Genomic DNA, 17,642 nt, shown 5'->3' on the forward strand with positions numbered 1-17,642 from the left:
CTTTGCTTTTGGGGAAAAAATGCACCAAAAACTGTTTGAGTTTTAAGCAGCAAATTTTCGGGAAATGATCTGGTATAACAGTTATAATCAGAAAATGTGATGGAAAAAAGATTATCTAGGACTGAGCTTAAAGTGTAAGACTGATACTAACAAAACAAAAACCAAAAATGAGGGGAAAGAAGGAAACTTTTAGCTACACACATAAGAAGTATTATCAGAGTAAAATGTGCTGTGTCTCCGGGTGACAAATCACAACAGCGTAAAGTCACTGCTTATCCCACAACTAATCGGTAAATTCAGCACAAATCCAATAAATATTTTATGTGGTTTTTACTTTTGATATTTGACAAAACGATCCTGAAGTTGATCTGGAAGAATGAGCACGTGAGGAGAGCCGGGAACATCTGACAAGTAACAGGGGGAGGTGCCGACGCAGCCGTCCACACAAGCACGTGCGCTGGGCCTGGACACTCCTTTTTCCCCTTTCCTGCTCATGTGTTATATTTTAACAAAAAGGCCCCCCCACACACACACACATACACATCACACACACACAGGTCGTGTTACAGCCACCAGATGAGAAAGACAGATCAAAGAACAGAAGAGGAAGTACAGAAGCAATCCCACGTATAGAAGTGGGATTTACAATCGGTACAGAAAGATGTGGTTAGAATAACTGGTTAATATTTGGGGAAAAGCAAAGTTAGATATATCACCCTTTATGTTCCCAAACTTTGTAGCTAAAGCAAAGTTCTATGTGTTCAAAATGAAACCAGAATCATGAAAAATGTCGATGCACAATTTACATATCAGTTCATATAATGTATGGAATCCGGGGGAAAGGAAGGTCTTTCTCGAATGGTTCCAAGAAGAGAAGCAGGCTAAAAAGAGGCCAACAGATATGACAGCTAAAAACTTCCAGCAAAGGACTTTGTAGACCTCACTGAAAAGAATGTGAAAAACTGTAAATGGGGAAAAAATACATGTAACAGATGAGAGAAAAACAGACTTATTATTTAAAGAACTCCTAAAAATAAACGACCAAGACATGCACCCCAACAGGAAAATGGCCAAAGATGGGACGTTCAGAAAGGACACCCACGTGGCCGATGACACGTGTCAGAAACGCAATGCAGGACTCACGCATTAAAACCACGAAGTTGGTGCAAAGCTCAGATTGGCAGGGATCAAAAAGGACCTTTTGCCAAAAAATCAAAATTGAATCTGATCAAGCTTCTGGATCAACACCAATTTATAGGAAGTACAGAGGTCAGAGGAGTAGGTAGAACACGGGAGATGCAATTAGCAACATCTCAGCACAAACTCTACGAATAGTTTCCTGAAAATACACTGCAAGGGGGGACAGGAGGTGGGGGACCCGTGATCAGAGACTCAGGACAGATCAGCCAGTCAGGTGTGTGGACCCTGTCTGCGTCCTACATCCAACTCAAACAAGTCATGAAAAACCAAACAAAATAAAAACAATCACCTGTGAAATCAAAGAGGCGTGTAGGAATTTGACCAAAGACTAGAGATTTCATAGTATAAGGAATTATTGTAAATTTTGTTTGAGGGTTGAAAACTGTATTGTGGTTATGCTTTTCACTTTGTCTGTTTGGGAGGACCGACTGAAATAATTATAGTTGAACTAATATTATGTCTGGGATCTGCTTCCAGTGCACAGGGAGGGGGAGAGGAGGTGGGCAGGACTGGCCATGGTGACGCTTGTCGGAGCAGGTCAAAGGCTAAAGGGGGTCCTTGTACTATTTCTTCTGCCTACTTTTGTGTGTGTTTAAGACGTGCTAAGTTAAAAAGAAAAAATAAGAGTGGGTTCTATTTGGTGTTGGTGAAAGGGAAGGGACATGGGACCATCTTTCCAGAGGACAGAAAACCAGTGTACCTGCTGATCTAGCAATACAACTTCTAGAATCTTCTCTTATGAATATAATTGAAAAACTTTATAAAAATGTATGTGTAGGACTTCCCTGGTGGCGCAGTGGTTACAAATCCACCTGCCAATGCAGGGGACACGGTTTCAAGCCCTGGTCCAGGAAGATCCCACATGCCACAGAGCAACTAAGCCTGTGCACCACAACTACTAAGCCTGCGCTCTAGAGCCCACGAGCCACAACTACTGAGCCCACGTGCCGCAACTACTGAGCCTACATGCCACAACTACTGAAGCCTGCACGCCTAGAGCCCATGCTCTGCAACAAGAGAAGCCACTGCAATGAGAAGCCTGCGCACCACAACGAAGAGTAGCCCCCGCTCGCCGCAACTAGAGAAAAGCCCGCGCACAGCGACAAAGACCCAACACAGCCAAAAATAAATTAAAAAAAAAAAGTATGTGTAAGAATATTTATCCAGCAATTTTTGTGATAGCAAGTAGATGAAAGAATGAATGAATGAATGAATGCAAAGAACCTAAATGCACATTAGACAGGGAGTGGGCAAACGCACTGTGTATTTTCAGTCAATGGAATAAATACTATGCAGCCCTTTTTTTTTTTTTTGGCCACACCGCGCGGCTTTTGGGATCTCAGTTCCCCCACCGGGGATTGAACCTGGGCCCTAGGCAGTGAAAGTGCTGAATCCTAACCACTAAACCACCAGGGAACTCCTGATGCTGCCCTTTAGAATGACAAACTAATACACACTTGCTGACATGAGAAGATGTACATGATGTTAACATCAAAAGTACAGGCCTACGGATGTGCATGTCCACACAGAAAAGGTTTTATAAGGATACACGCTGAAATGTGAACATTAGTTATCTTTGCGTAGGGATTATAGATGACTTTTTAAAAATATATTTATTTTATTTCTTTATTTGGTTGCACCAGGTCTTAGTTGCAGCAGGCGGGGTCCTTAGTTGCAGCTCCTGGGCTCCTTAGTTTCAACTCGCCAGCTCCTTAGTTGTGGCATGCATGTGGGATCTAGTTCTCCAACCAGGAATTGAACCCGGCCCCCTGCATTGGGAGCGCGCAGTCTTATCCACTGCGCCACCAGGGAAGTCCCCGACTTTTATTTATTTATCTATTTATTTTTTTATAAACTTATTTTATTTATTAATTTTTGGCTGCATTGGGTCTTTGTCGCTGTGCGCGTTTCTCTCTAGTTGCAGTGAGCAGGGGCTACTCTTCGTTGTGACGTGCAGGTTTCTCATTGCGGTGGCTTCTCTTTGTTTCGGAGCACGGGCTCTAGGCACGTGGGCCTCAGTAGTTGTGGCTCACAGGCTCAGTAGTTGTGGCACACGGGCTTAGTTGCTCTGCAGCATGTGGGATATTCCCGGACCAGGGCTCAAACCTGTGTCCCCTGCATCGGGAGCGCAGATTCTTAACCACTGCGCCACCAGGGAAGCCCCCTTTTATATTTATATTTCATTTCAACTCATCTACAATTAAAATTTTTCTTTAGTATGAATTTGAGGTATCATTTTGAAATGCGTTAAAAACAAATTTGAAAATAAACTATATTTTAAAAGGAGGCAAAACAGTTCAAATGATGTTAATAAGTCTTCGATAACCATTTACCATGCTTTTGAATTTTCTGAGAGTTTTGTAATTTGTTCCAAGGTTTAGAAACCATTATAAACTTATTTGGTAAAATGATAAAAGGTATGTGTTGATATTTTTGTCCCTACACAAAAAGCAAACAATGACAGATCATGATTAAGAAGAAATGGAAAATTTAATGGATGTATATTCATGTATATGTATATTTACTACACATACGCAAGTGCCTGGTCTGTTTCCTCAGTGTTCCTCCTCTTTTGACAAGAAGAGAAAGACAAAGCACCTTAAAGGGATAATACAGTTCATGCTCGTCATGGGTGTGTCAAAACCCCATTTCGTGGAATCTGTGCAGGTTTTGCGTGTCGCTAGTCTGTTTTCGTACCTGTTGTGTGGACAAATTGGTATGGCAGGGAGAGGTGGTCCCTGTGCGGGGTCTCCGGGCGGTGGGCCTACCTCCTGCCTGTCACATCCCCTAACATCCCGGCAGAGACAGACAGGCTCCCCGCACACTTGCCTACAGACTTTAAAGCCAGCCCTTCCCCACCAAAGGGCACAGCTAGTGTCAGAGCCATCAAAACGATGGCCTGCTTGTCCCCAGGTGGGGTACCGTGCCACCTTTTAAAACGACGTTTTCCTACAATGATGTGGGAGCATGTTCCCCACATAACATTCAGTTAGAAATAAAAAAGAAGTCCACATCCGGAGCGCGGCCCGCCAGCAGGCCGAGGGTGGCCATGCGGGGTGAGGGGATTGTTTTCCTTTCTCTATTTTCTTCTACATGAACAAGTATTATTTTTATAATCATAAAAAAGTCAATTAAGAAAGTTTTACCCAAATGTCATCTCCCTCATCCATTGCAGGCTGCAGGGCCCAAAACGAGGCGGGTTGGGCGGGACAGAAGGGACGATTCCGGAGCCAGGGTGAAGTCAAAGGCCAGGTGGGCGAGGTGGCCTGCAGGACGTGCTGCCAGGCTCTGCAGCGCCAGGGGTCTCTGCTGGGCAAGAGGGCCCGCTGGTGGGCTCCGAGGGGCACAGGGGTGGTTCTGGAAGCCTAGACCCAGCACACTGTACCGCAGGCCTGTTCTACAGGGACAGAGAACGCGGAGGCCACACCTCCCAGGGGCCCCCATAAGCTCTTCCATGCTGCGTTTTCTCTTTACCATCTAAGAACTGTAGGAATTCGGGATAAAACTGCCGGTTCCCGCACGCTGGCCGGCTTCACTTCACCCCTATTGTCACGTTCACACTGTGAGGCCTCCTCATACGCGGCTTTTCCAGAGAAGGTCGCCTGCTCTGGCCTCAGAGGGGCCATGTGGCAGGGCAGGGGACGGACCCTGATTAGTGGCCAGGCCTCGGTCTCACGCTAACGACAGCCCGTGGGTCACCAGACCCTTTCAGAGGGACTGCGGCCGAGACGCTGGTGGCAGCGTGGGGAGGTGAGCCCTGACCCCACGTCCGCCCGACTCTACCCAAGGGCGTCCGTCCTGCGCCAGGCAGGGTGCTGCACAGGGGCTCTTCCCCCCCAGGAAAACTTTCAGTCCATGTAAACGGCTGGGGCGACCACTGTGCTGCTTCAATTACCAAAACACCTAGCTGTGAATATGTGGTCACCTCCTCGCCCCATGAATTTGGGGGAAAAGGAAGAGCTTATACACAAAACAAAATGTTGTCATCTAAGAATTTTCATGTTTTCCATAAAAATTAAGATGTGTATCTCATTTGGAAAAGACAGAAGCAAATTAAAGCTCTTTAAAGATGTATTTTTAAGGCCACAAATGTCAATACTTTCTCTCTCGGCCTTGACTGGCGTTTCCTCAACAAGTCACAGCTCTGCGATCTTGCTCGGGGTTAACTGTCTAGTGGCTCCAAAGATGCTGGGGACAGAAAAGTCAGCTTTCTGTCCTGAACCTGGCAGCGCGTCCAGTGACTGTGGGTAATCCATATCACAGATGGTCGCACTGAGTTCCTTTCTGCCCCGTGTCTTCTTCTGCCCCGTCTTTCCAGTATGAGGTGCCTCCGTGACTACACACGATGGTTTACGGGTCGGGCTCTTCGGGACGTGGATGCTGCGGCCGGTCCCCGGCAGAGGACACGGCCACACGGCTAACACAGGGCAACATTGCGAGCACGGGGCTGCGTCTGCCCGGGCAAAGGACCCGAGAGCAAGCCTACGACCCAGTGGCTTCACCGGGACCCGTCTCTAGGTGACAAGGGCATCTCAGGGCGCCTGCAGACCCAGGGGAACAATGCCAGTCTCCACAGTCAGGCCATACACTGAAAACCGAAGAGAAGGTGAGAAATTCCCATTTCAACATAAAGGTGGCCCTGCGCCTGATAAGTTCAGTTGGGGAATCACACAGAACAGACTGGATACTAACATTTACTGAAATTCAGTTTAAGATTATAGAGCGTTTTCAATATAAAAATAAGACTTTTAATTAAAAAAGAGTACATAAGCAGCTCTGGATACATCCACAAAACAATAGAAAAGTATAAAGTGGGGCTACATCTGGATATGGCTCCGTAAGCTATAGGGCTCTCAAACCTCACAGGAAGTTTGATACTGAATTTTTTAAACTTTTAAATAATGCAATTGATCTTCTTCTCAAGCAAGATGCATTTGAAAGGAGGCTTCATGAGGAGTAACATTTGGAGGCTCTTCTGGCTCTGGAGCGGAGGACGGTGGGATTTCCTGACGGGAGGGTACCAGGCGCTATTTGAACAGGTGGGCACACACATCCACCCAGGAGAGGTTTACATTCGTTGGCACATGAGGGTTCGAAACCACAATTGGAATCTTCCTTTTTCAGCTTGCATCTTCTACCAATTCTCCATATGATTAAAATGTCCCTACAATGATAAAACAGCATGTCGTGGGAATTAATTTACCTTGGCTTTACATTCACCAACACAAAGCACTGCATTTAAAACAGCTGAGCTAACACTTATTTCTGTGGTAAGTACATATTTACAGAATATATATAAAATATTATAACTAAGATATTTAAAGCACTTCCTACAGTGCCTGGTACATAGAATGTTCTCAATAAATGTTACTTCTCTTCTCTCCCACAGTTCTATGAGAGGGAAAAAAAAAAGAATAAAAATATCATTTATAAATTCATAGTTTTTAAAAATGATGTCTAAATATGGAATATGGATTCAGCACAAAGCACTGCAGCAGGGGCCAGGGTCTGCAAGTAACCCAGCGTCGGGAGGATCCCCACCCGGGCGCCCGCCCTCCCCGCCCCGGGAGCAGACCTCCTGTCTCCTCACCTTCGCCCGCAGAGGTAACTGGGAGCACCGGACGGCTGGGGGCAGACCCGTGGCCAGACACTGTGCCACCACGAAATGAGAGGTCTTGTCCAGCATCCAAAAACCTTTATCACACTTGCCACTATCCCGGCAAAGAGCAGTGTGGCTCCGTGGCCCCTGGGCAGAGGCTGGCAGGGCACCCCTGCTCTCCAAGGCTGCGCCCTGGTGGCAGAAGGCTCGCTGGGCTGGCTGAGGCCAGGAAGGGAGCGGCGGGCCAGACGGTGAGGGGACAGAGCAGTCCGGTCCACGATGGCATCCTGTTTCCTGGAGGGCGGGTGCTGCCCTGAGCCACGGGGACCCACCAAGAGAGACTGAGGACTTGCGGTCGGCAAGGGAAGCAGCACCCAAGCTCGTGAACACCCGTCTCACACGGATGGCTCACTGGGGTGACTGCAACGGGATGCTGTGGCTGATGAACCTGACGAGGGGTGGGGAAGGCTTCACACCGTGGACCACGGAGGCACAGCACGACCTTACGAGACGGGAGATGGCACCCCAGGCAGTGAGAACAGCAGGTCAGAGTGTTCCAGAACCGGAGCAGCTGCCTGTGTGACTGAAGCCAGGGTTCATGGTGCACAGAGACAGGGATGGGAGATCTGCCTGGAAGGTCAGGGGAGGTCAGGCTGGGCCAGGCTGCAAAAGGTCCTGAAGACCACGATGAATACAGGGGCTGGATTTGTTCAATGGGCCTGTGTTTCCCAAAACAGTCTCAGAAGCACATGTGTAACAGGCATTCCTTGACACAAGGATGTTCTAGAGATACCAGGCCGAGCAAAATCAAACTCATCTCTTCACTTGATTCTCGGGACCAACAGTCTAATGTACATCAAACCTCCAAAGGTGGGGAAAGGATGCAGCATTTCCCGAACTTCTCTGGCCGGAAACTCTTGTCAGGAGCCCCTGAGCAGCAGGGCCCCCGGTGGGGAGGTGGGGAAGAGGCCAGACAGAGCGTGGAGGCTCTGCGGAGGGGCCGCGGGAGAGGGAGAGGAGGGGACAGGTAAGCAGGCAAAGCTGCAGAGAAGACAGGCCTCTAGGGAGAGAGACTGGGGCTGGGGGCGGGGGCGGGGAGAAGACGAGCAATGCTTTTTAATTAATTTCATCATCACCGTCGTCAACACCACTATGTGGCTCAAAAAAATTTTTTTTGTTGAAAAGGTCTTCACTGAGATGTCTCATTCCTGCCCCCATCCCCACCCTCCTGGTTGGATGGGGTGTATATGAAGCCATGCTGAAGACAGAACAAATAGGACTTGGGACAACCGGACGCATGAGACATAGCAACAAGAGGACCGAGATCTAGAATCTCCCACACAAAGGAACCTGTAGGAACCACTCATTTAAACCTTCCACCCAATCTCTGTTCCCTGACCCGACTTCAAGTTCCCACGTCACCATGTTCTTCTCCCCACAGTCCAGTTTGTCAATGTCCCTCTCAAAGCCCCTCTCAAAGCTCGGACCCCCAGGGGCACCCACAGAGGACCTGTCCTGTCCCTGATACAGATGTGAGGTCTGACATCCTCAGACTCCGACACGCCTGGCGGCAGGGACCAGCCACTGGAGGCACGTCTGATGGGGGATGTCTGGGCACTGAGCCCCTGATTGGGGTTCATGCTTTAGAGGGACCCCTCTGGCCGTACCTCTCCATGGATGTTCCCACCCAAAGGCCCTGTCCCCTTCTAGAGCCTATCCTCTGGCTAGGCCAGCCTCTCCTGCAGGTGCATTCTCCTGAGACCACAGCACATCACTAGTGTGATTGTTGCAAGCCTGAAAGATGCCCACAGGGCGGGTGCTTGTTGGAGAGGGGTGTGGAGATGTGGGAGCAGGAACGTGGACGGGGTAGACGTGTCCATGTGCACATGCTCAAGGCCCCTTGTCATGTAGGACAGGGCCTGAGCTGAAGAGGGGGGTGGGCCAGGGGCCAGCTTTCCCTCATTCCACCATGTCCCGGCGTGGCACTCTGAGAAATTCAAGAATTCTATATTTGAACTGGCCTTCCACCTTGTTAGGAAGGATTATTTGTCTGTATAAGTCTGAAGTAGTGCTGGAGAGCAGAGCACAAACCAAGGAAAAGAAGACTTGATTCCTGCGGTGACGTTTTGCCTCTGTTCCAGATTGTCCCGTAGCACCCGTGTGTGGAACGTGTCCCAGCCTAATCCGCTAGCACCCTTCTAGGGGGCGGGCATGGCCGACGCGAACAAAGCTTGGTACTTGTCGTTACCCAGCGACGGCGTCTAGTGAGCAGCTCAGAACAGCAACGAGCACACCATGTTTATAAGCAGTCTCCTACTGAATATCTTTAAGGGGATCAAGTTTGGGAAGCAATCCATTTTAGACCAGGGAAAGGATAAGTGGGCAGCACTGAAGTCGGGGGCGGTGGACTAGCGCGAGATGACACCCCATAACCTTCTCCACTCCTCTGAGGCTGAGTCAGGTGCTCACGCTGGGAAGGAAGACGCAGGCCTGAACCCAGGCCCAGGCTTTTGCAGGGCGCAGCTCCACCAGCCACGGCAGTGCGACGGGCAGCGCTCTCACCCCAGATGTGCAGGATCAAGAGCTTTGCAGAGGAGCTGTTGTTGAGCTTGCGAGACAAACAGGCAACTTTAAAAATAGGGTATAAGGGGCCTGCGTGCCACAACTCCTGAGCCCACGCCCTGGAGCCCGCATGCCACAACTACTGAGCCCGCGCTCTAGAGACCGCAAGCCACAACTACTGAGCCTGCGCTCTAGAGCCCGTGAGCCACAACTACTGAGCCTGCGCTCTAGAGACCATGAGCCACAACTCCTGAGCCCTCACACCACAACTCCTGAGCCCACGCCCTGGAGCCCGTGCACCACAACTACTGAGCCCACGCTCTAGAGACTGCAAGCCACAACTACTGAGCCTGCGCTCTAGAGCCCGCGAGCCACAACTACTGAGCCTGCGCTCTAGAGACCATGAGCCACAACTCCTGAGCCCGCGCACCACAATTCCTGAGCCCGCGAGCCACAACTCCTGAGCCCACGTGCCACAACTACTGAAGCCCACGCACTTGGAGCCTGTGCCCTGCAACAAGAGAAGCCACCGCAGTGAGAAGCCCGCGCACCTCAACGAAGAGCAGCCCCCGCTCGCTGCAACTAGAGAAACCCCGCGCACAGCAACAAAGACCCAACGCAGCCAAAAATAAAGAAATAGGGTATAAGGATGAATGCATACTCTAGGAAAAGTCTTGACTTTAAGACCAAAAAAAAACTGTAGGCACAGCTTTCCTGGACTTCAAAAGCAGGCATTAAGGACAGACTCTCCAAAATACATACAGGCTGTTCTCTTACATAAGTTTGCTTTATCTCAAATTCATTGTCATGGGCTCAGGACGGGACATCCTGGCACCTTGGAGGGGATGCTGACGTCTTAAGAGGCTGCCCTGGAAGGAGCCTCAGGACCTTAAAGAGCCCACTTACCCAGCGCTGCTGCTGCTGCTTTTAAAAAAGATTTTTGTTGCTGTTTTCTTTTTACCTTTTGACCCCCTTCACCAAGTTCTCCCCCCCAACTTCTGGCAACCACCAATCTGTCCTCTGTATCTATGAGCTTGCTTTTTGTGTTTTTTTTTTTAAGATTCCACATATAAGAGAGATCATACAATATTTGTATTTTTCTGTTTGACTTATTTCACTTAGCATAGTGCCCCGAAGTCCATCCATGTTGTTGTAAATGGCAGGATTTCCTTCTTTTTATGGGTGAATAATATTCCATTGTATGTATAGCACAATTTCTTTAACCACTCATCCATCCTATTTTTGCATGTTTTTCTTATATTCAACAATCTTGTTGAATATTAGTTCTAGTAGTTGATCTATAGATTTTCTTGGATTTTCTATGTAGATAATAATATCATCAGGAAATAACAATTTAGCTTTTTTCCTTCCCAATTCTTGTTGCCATTGTTTCTTTTTCCTTGTTTAATTGTCTGAGTTAGAAACCCTGGTAAGCAGAAGTGGTGACAGCAAACAAACGTGTTTTTCTCTTCATCAGCAGAAATGCCCACTAAGTGTGAGGATCCTTAAACCTTACCAGGATAAACCCTTCTATTTCTGGTTTTATCATGAGTGTGATTTGGAGTAACTGAACACTGTTTCTGTCTCTATTAAGATGATCATTTGTTTTTGTTTTCCTCCTCCTTTGACCAAACAATGTAGTCATTTTTCTAATGCAAGTCATCCAAGTGTTCCTTCATGTAGGATTTCTTCAAACCTATAAAGCCATCTGGGATGGTAGCTTTTGAAAACATTCCCAAATTATTCCATTGTGATTGGTCTACGTTCTCTCTTCCGGAGTCAGTTTCGGCAAGTGAATTACTATGGGGGGAAGAGAATTCCCATTGCACTGGTCATTCTAGCTCTGAGCCTAGCACAGCCATGTGTTCACACAGGACAGTCCCCTTAGCATTTCAGAGCGTTATTCCAAGGTCTTTGGTGTCTGTTACTAATGGGGGGGGTCTGTTGTCACTCAAATCACTGTTTCCTCATGGATACCAGTCCTTTCTCTCTAGCAGCTCTCCAGAATTCTGTCTAATGTTCTTCAGTTTCACCATGATGGACGTGCACATACGTCACGTCCAACACTCACCAGGACTTCTCAGGAACACAAAAAAGGATAGACAGCAATATAACAAACGCCCATGATCCATCACATAGCTTAAGAGATAAAATATTACAGATAACTGAAACACCCGCCATACCTGAGCCCTCACTCCCTCGGTAGAGATAACCTTCTCATGCTGAACTCAGTCTATCATTCTCAGGAATGTTTTTCTTCTTTTAGTTAATATGTATCCACGTTTTACATGTTGAAAATTATACCTAAATGGTGTCATTTTCTTCTGTAATTTCCTACCTATCCTTCTGTAATTTCCTTTTTTAAGTTCATCCATTCTCACTGTAGTGTATATTTCACTGAATAAATATAGCCAATTCATTTATCCATTCTCCTATTGATGGACGTCTATGTGGTTTCTGGCTTTCTGCTAAGCAAACAACGCTACAATTATTTGGTACACATTTCCCTGGGCAACTCTGAATATGTACCTAGTACTGAAACTTCCAGGCCACAGGGACACCCACCATCACCTTTACTAGACATCTGCTCTCCAAGTCACTGTGCCAGGTTATACTGACTCCAATAAAGTTGACAGACCCTTCAGGTCCACATCTTCACCCACACTTAAATCAGCAGACATTTTTATTTTTGCCACTTTGGTGCTTTAATTGCATGCCCTTAATTATTAGAGAGGTTGAACCTCCACTTAATATTTATTGGCTGACTGGGTTTCCTCTTCTCTGAACTGCCAATTCGTATACTTCACTCATTTATCTGCTACTCTCTGTTTTGTGTGTTGCAAATGTCTTCCCTGCTTTACGGTATCTTCTTAAACAGTGAAGGAGGAATTTTGATATGCAACGTCTTATGTGTGTAGTCAAATATGTTAGTCCTTTCCCTTTGGGTTTATTAGTTATTATAAATCTTCCCAACGTCATAAATATATTCTCCCATACTTTCTACTGAAAGTTTTAAAGGTTTCTTTGTTTCTTTGGGGTTTTTTTTTTTTCCACATTTAGGTTCTTTACGTTTCCTCCACTTCCCAGAATTGATTTTTGTGTGGGGTAGAGATCCAATTTTATTTTTCCTCATATGTGGATAGCCAATTGTCCTAGCACAATTTATAGAGTAACTGGTCATTCCCAGCTGACTTGTAACACATTGTCTGTAATATATCCGGCCGCCACATATGCACTGGAGCTACATTGCTTGGTCAACTAAAGCTCTCGATTTTATTCACTTGTCTATCTGTCTACCCCTATGCCAGTAACACTGTCTTAATTACTATAGCTTTGTAATATATCTTGACATCTGATTGGTGATCTCTCTCACCTTGTTCTTCTTCAAAACTACTTGGCTACAAACGCCTTTCTTCAATTTTGGGAAATTCTCAGCCATTATTCTTTTCAAATCAGATCTTATCATTATCTTTTTCTCTCCCATATTCTAAATTCCTTCCTTCTGGATTTCCTAATGAACCTTATCACTCTTTCCTCTGACTGCTAATCACACTTTTTATCTCTTTATCTCTCTTGCTGTATTTTGGATGATTTCCCCAGATAAATCTCCTAGTTCACTAATTCTGTCTTCAACTGTGTCTAACCTGAGAATTTTTTTTCACTTCAATGACTGTATCATTCATTTTTAGAAGTTCTTTTTTTTTTAACCTCCCAATTCCTTTTTCATACCATCCTTTTCTGCATCATGGCTCTATTTCTTTTAAAATCATTTTTTAAATTCTTAAAATATTTACCTTTATAGTGAACTTCAGGTTCTTCTATTAATTCAGATTCTTACAGGTTTGTATTCTCCTGTTTGTTAAGAGTTCCTGATGCCACTCCGCTACTCCACCCCCAGCCCTACCACGGCAGATTTGTTCACGTAGTTTATATCATTCTATTGTGGTCTCATGCACAGTGCCAGCTGTTTTCCCTCTGAATCCTGTACGCTCTGGATGGTGGAAGCATCCCTACAGGCGGATTCTGACTTTGCCACTAGCCGAGGCTTTAAGGACTTTAATAGTCTGTGTCTATTTTTATGTTCATGCTTTAACTTTTGCTTTTGTAGCACTGAGACAGAATAAACTTGGAGCCCACACCCATGTATGGCCCGGTATTTTAATTTCTAATCCCCTTTTATGGTATAGGCAGATCTTCAAGGAAAAGAACTTTAGGCAAGGGTCCAAATTCTAGCTCCCACACCTCCACTGGCCAAAGTCTCATCTATCTCTGGACATCAGCATTCTAGCCCCCATGCCCTGGGCCCATTCTAGGACCAAACCCAACAAAGGCCAAGACCTAACAACAGCCACAAAGGAATATGTTTGTATCCACTGCTCTGCTTCTCTCTTCACTTATTATATAATTAACTATGTATCTAATGTTTTTATCTGTAGCAGGAAGGGATACATTTGCATTAGCTTAGTCTAACGTGCTTGTAGGAAATCTAAATTGCATTTTTCTTAAAACACTATCTTTTCTGTAAAAATCCATTTCACCGTCTCCTCATAGTATAACATTTTATTCCTAGAGAAAGAAGGTTTAGTTTTGTTCTTCTAGTCACCTGAAGGCTATCTGCTCCTTCAGAGCCTGGAAATGATCTCAACAACATAGGTAAAAAATTTTTAAACTATTTTTCTGGCATCCATATTCAGAGAAAGCATTTACTATCAGAAGTTATATCCAAAGATTCTGTCAGCAGGTCTATTCAAACTCATCTATTTTGGGATTCATGTCTGGCTACACTGACACAGCCAAGCTCCTCTCTTGGCCGGCTTGTTCTTCCACCGTTTGAATAATTCAGCCCTACGTCTCAGCCAAGAAGCTCTCACTGTGTCTGGGAATGACATCCGCGAAGACCCTCCGCCTCGCGCCATGCTGCTCAGAGGGGTTAGAGCAGGTCGTCACTGTGCACAGTCCGGGAGTGCTGCTGCCACACGGGTTATGAGCACAGGACCAGCCAGGAGAGCGGGAAGAGGAGAGGGCTGCGGTGTGGGTCCTGGGGCCGCCACCTCCCCATCAGCCACGGTGCATGGTGGGCCAGTCACTTAACCCCTGTGGACCTCATTTTCCTTACCTGTAAGGTGACAGGGTTAGACCGGTGGCCTCTGGGGTCCCTGACAGACCTCGGGGAAAATGCACAGAGTGCAGTTTGATTCCTACAGAATGATCAATGAAATTCCCGTTGACCCCTCTATGACTGTGTTTCCTTCTCTCAGGACGTAAGAGTAAAGGACTCACGAGGAGTAACTGTTGCTGAAACAGGACACAAAGAGCAACCCGCTGCACACAGATCTGTCTTCACCTACAGCCCAGTGTTACATTCTCATCCCTGGCCCTTGCTCCTGCCTGACACTCGGGCCCAGGAGAAAGAGAGAATCCTGTTTACACCAGCTTCTGGGTCCATTCCATTTCAGTGCAGTATTTACAGATGCTACAGATGTAGGAAGCAGTGGCTAATAAGACAGATAGGTAAATAAAATAAGGCAAATATTTTAAAGGTCATCCATTTGGAGATAAGAAGTAGTACAAGGAAAAAAATGTATCCATTCAGAATCAGAATCATCATCCCTGGGCTCCTCCTGCCATCCCTACAGGGAAAACGGAGCCCAGACAACAGCTGGGACGTGCCCCCCCACCCCCACCACCGCGCCTACTCTCATGCTGCCCGCCTCTCTTCTTCCCCTCCCCCAACACCACTGTCCGGCAAAGGATTTCCACGTCAAAAAGTGAGTAACATCGAAGCTTATTAAGGCTGCTCCCTTAGTATTTGCCCTCAACACTGACGAACAGGCTGCTATCCAAAATCAATTTGTTGGGGATTGGGAGCAGGGGGGTGGTCCACAATACCAAAAACATCATGTTTTGCATGTTGGCTTTTATGTGGCAATTCACTACCAGCCTGGGTTAAAAACCCAATAACCCGAGATAAATGGAAGCAAAGGAGTACCAGTGATGTGCAATATAAAAGGCCTACCTCGTCCACTTAGCGCCCAGGCTCTCTACTCCGTGGGCACTCCTAAATGCTGCGCCTGCTGGGCACCCAAGGCCCACAGGCCTACATTTAAGACTGCAAGGCTTTTGTTTTCAGGAGGATTTGCCCACTCCTTCGATGATTAGCCCAGGTGGGGTCCAGTCAGAAAAGGGAAATCAATCTAGGTATTTCATACAGAGGGATGTGGGATTCAACTTCACAAGTGATGGAGGACAAGAGAAGCCACACAGGGGAAGGGAGGCAAATATTCCCCCAGTAGAAGCCCCACCCTCCTGCAGGCTGGGAGGACAAAGGGAGGAGACGGTGTGACTGCAGAGCCCTGGAGCTGGCTGGCTCCACCCAGCAGGAGCTGGGACCGCGGAGGGAGGGGCTGAGAGGCTGCCTCGGGCGGGGCAGGGGGAGGGAGCCATGCCCTGGGAGATGCAGGGGAGACGAGCACGGTGAACGGAGCTGAGAGAAAACGGACAAGTGACCGTCACGCGGACCCAATAAAGTCTGAAGGTGGCCCCTTCCCTGAGGAGCTGTAGAGCATCAGTGGCCAGGTACCATTCAGAAAACGGGGTGCTGAGGACACAGCACTTCCCCCCGGCGAACACCTTCACTCTGTTCTTCCTGTAGTTTCCTGCCTGATAATGCCCACCCCCTTTCACGCATCTTCCTTTCCTAATCACGGAGACCTCTCACAGCCTCACTAGGTCTCATTTAATGGGTAGAATCTCCAAGAAGAGCGTGATTTCCATGGCACACTTGGCTGCCACGGACCCCTGTGCCAGGCGGGCTGAGCTGACCGAGGAAGGAAGCGGGCCGCAAGGCGCAGCCCGGCCTCGGGACCACTCGTGGAAGGAAAGGAGCCTGCGAGAGACGGCGACCATCACCCTGCTCCTGGCCTTGCAGCCTGCACGGTGCACAGCAGCGAGGGCGGCCCGCCCCGGGGTGGGGGGTGGGCACCTCCCATGACATAACACCCCGTCCCACCGCCTCCGTTGGGGATGGCGTCACCCCAGTTGTCCGTGGCATGAGCAGGGTGACAGGGTGGAGAGGGGCTCTTTCTAGGTAATAACTTGTACCAGGAGCTGAAGCGGGCCAGTGATCACCCCACGACACCGTCAGCAACGACTGAATCAGTCACCCCGCGACGGCGAGCTGGGACAGAGCAACCAGGAGACCCGCGTGCCGCCTGGAAAATGGGCTTGAGAAGGTCTGCAGAAAACGTCCTTGCGTACGTGAGCAATCAGGAAAAGCTTCTCGGGAGAAAGACAACAGGAGCTCAGGCAGCCAGCTGAGACACAGCCACGTGAGAATCCAGAGCAGAACCCATCGGGTCAGCTGATACCCCGCTGAGGTCAGAAATACACCAGAGAACTGGGATGTAAAGGAGGTTTTCAGGCATAAGCACCAAACAAGCTGAGAGACACAGGTAAGTTTCCCGTTAGGGATTCCATACAAACTCCCCAACATAACCTCTGCGTCTCTTTGAACCAAGGTCGCCATCCCGGGTCAGCTATGGGAACTGTGGGCCAGGACGGGGCGGGCTTGCGTGTGAAGTGGGGGGCACGCTTGTGAATGGAGCTGTGTGTTTAATAAAGTCTTCTGAAATTTGGAATTGCTGCCCATCGGTGATTTACCGTTAAGCACTTCTCCCTGGGATCTTGCATTTCTAAAAATACTATTTGCTTTTTATTTAACACTGAGCCTTTTGATGTTCTAGAATACAAAAATAGTGTCTTATTATTTTAAAAGCTTAAGAGAGAAACTAGCCATATTATTAGAAAAAGAAGATATATGCAGCTATAGTCTGTTCAAATATCAAGAGGTGTGACTTTTCAAATTCACATTTCAATCTTTATTTACATAAGACTTTTAGAAGTAGTGGGTGTAAATATTAAATCACCCAAGCTTGGGTGAAATTTTATTGAGAATAACTACAAATAAAGGGAAACTGATTTTTTAAAGTCAGTTTCTGAAATTTAGATGAAAAGAATATCGAGCATTAACGAAAAAATGATATATTTACATATCAATATAGGTTTTCTGTGCGCAGATTCATCTCCTAGGAAACATACAGAGGCAAGCTTGGGGAATTACAAAGGAAGGAAAACCCTAATCAAATAGGTACTGTTGTTCAAACAGAACATTAGCTTAAATGATCCAATCAGGTGCTTGGGCCAAATTTTTTTTTCTTTAAGCCGTTCGTGCCAGAAGACGACCTCTCAGAGCATGAAGAATCCACATTACGTTCCAACTGTT

General features: G+C 47.2%; 1 protein-coding gene and 1 long non-coding RNA gene across 3 annotated transcripts in view; both read right to left on the reverse strand.

Moving 5' to 3' along the window:
- Positions 1-5,253: 5,253 nt before the first annotated feature.
- Positions 5,254-6,914, reverse strand: LOC309635771. Its single transcript, XR_014249005.1, has 2 exons — positions 6,791-6,914; positions 5,254-6,364 (listed from the first exon to the last, which is right to left on the reverse strand). It is a non-coding gene; the product is annotated as an uncharacterized lncRNA (long non-coding RNA).
- Positions 6,915-7,118: 204 nt separating this feature from the next.
- LOC309635766 (uncharacterized protein C10orf143) overlaps positions 7,119-17,642 on the reverse strand; it is a 39,082-nt gene continuing 28,558 nt past the window's right edge. The window contains exon 4 of one of the 2 annotated variants that reach the window (XM_082407400.1): positions 7,119-9,407. In XM_082407400.1, coding sequence (XP_082263526.1) covers positions 9,135-9,407 — 273 coding nt within the window. In that variant the 3' untranslated portion in view covers positions 7,119-9,134. Of the gene's footprint in view, positions 9,408-9,716; positions 17,638-17,642 lie in introns of those variants that run through there. The other variant, XM_082407401.1, reaches the window with a different exon arrangement.

Source organism: Balaenoptera borealis (assembly GCF_965194805.1).
Source record: "Balaenoptera borealis genome assembly, chromosome: 10".
NCBI classification, from domain to species: Eukaryota; Metazoa; Chordata; class Mammalia; order Artiodactyla; family Balaenopteridae; genus Balaenoptera; species Balaenoptera borealis.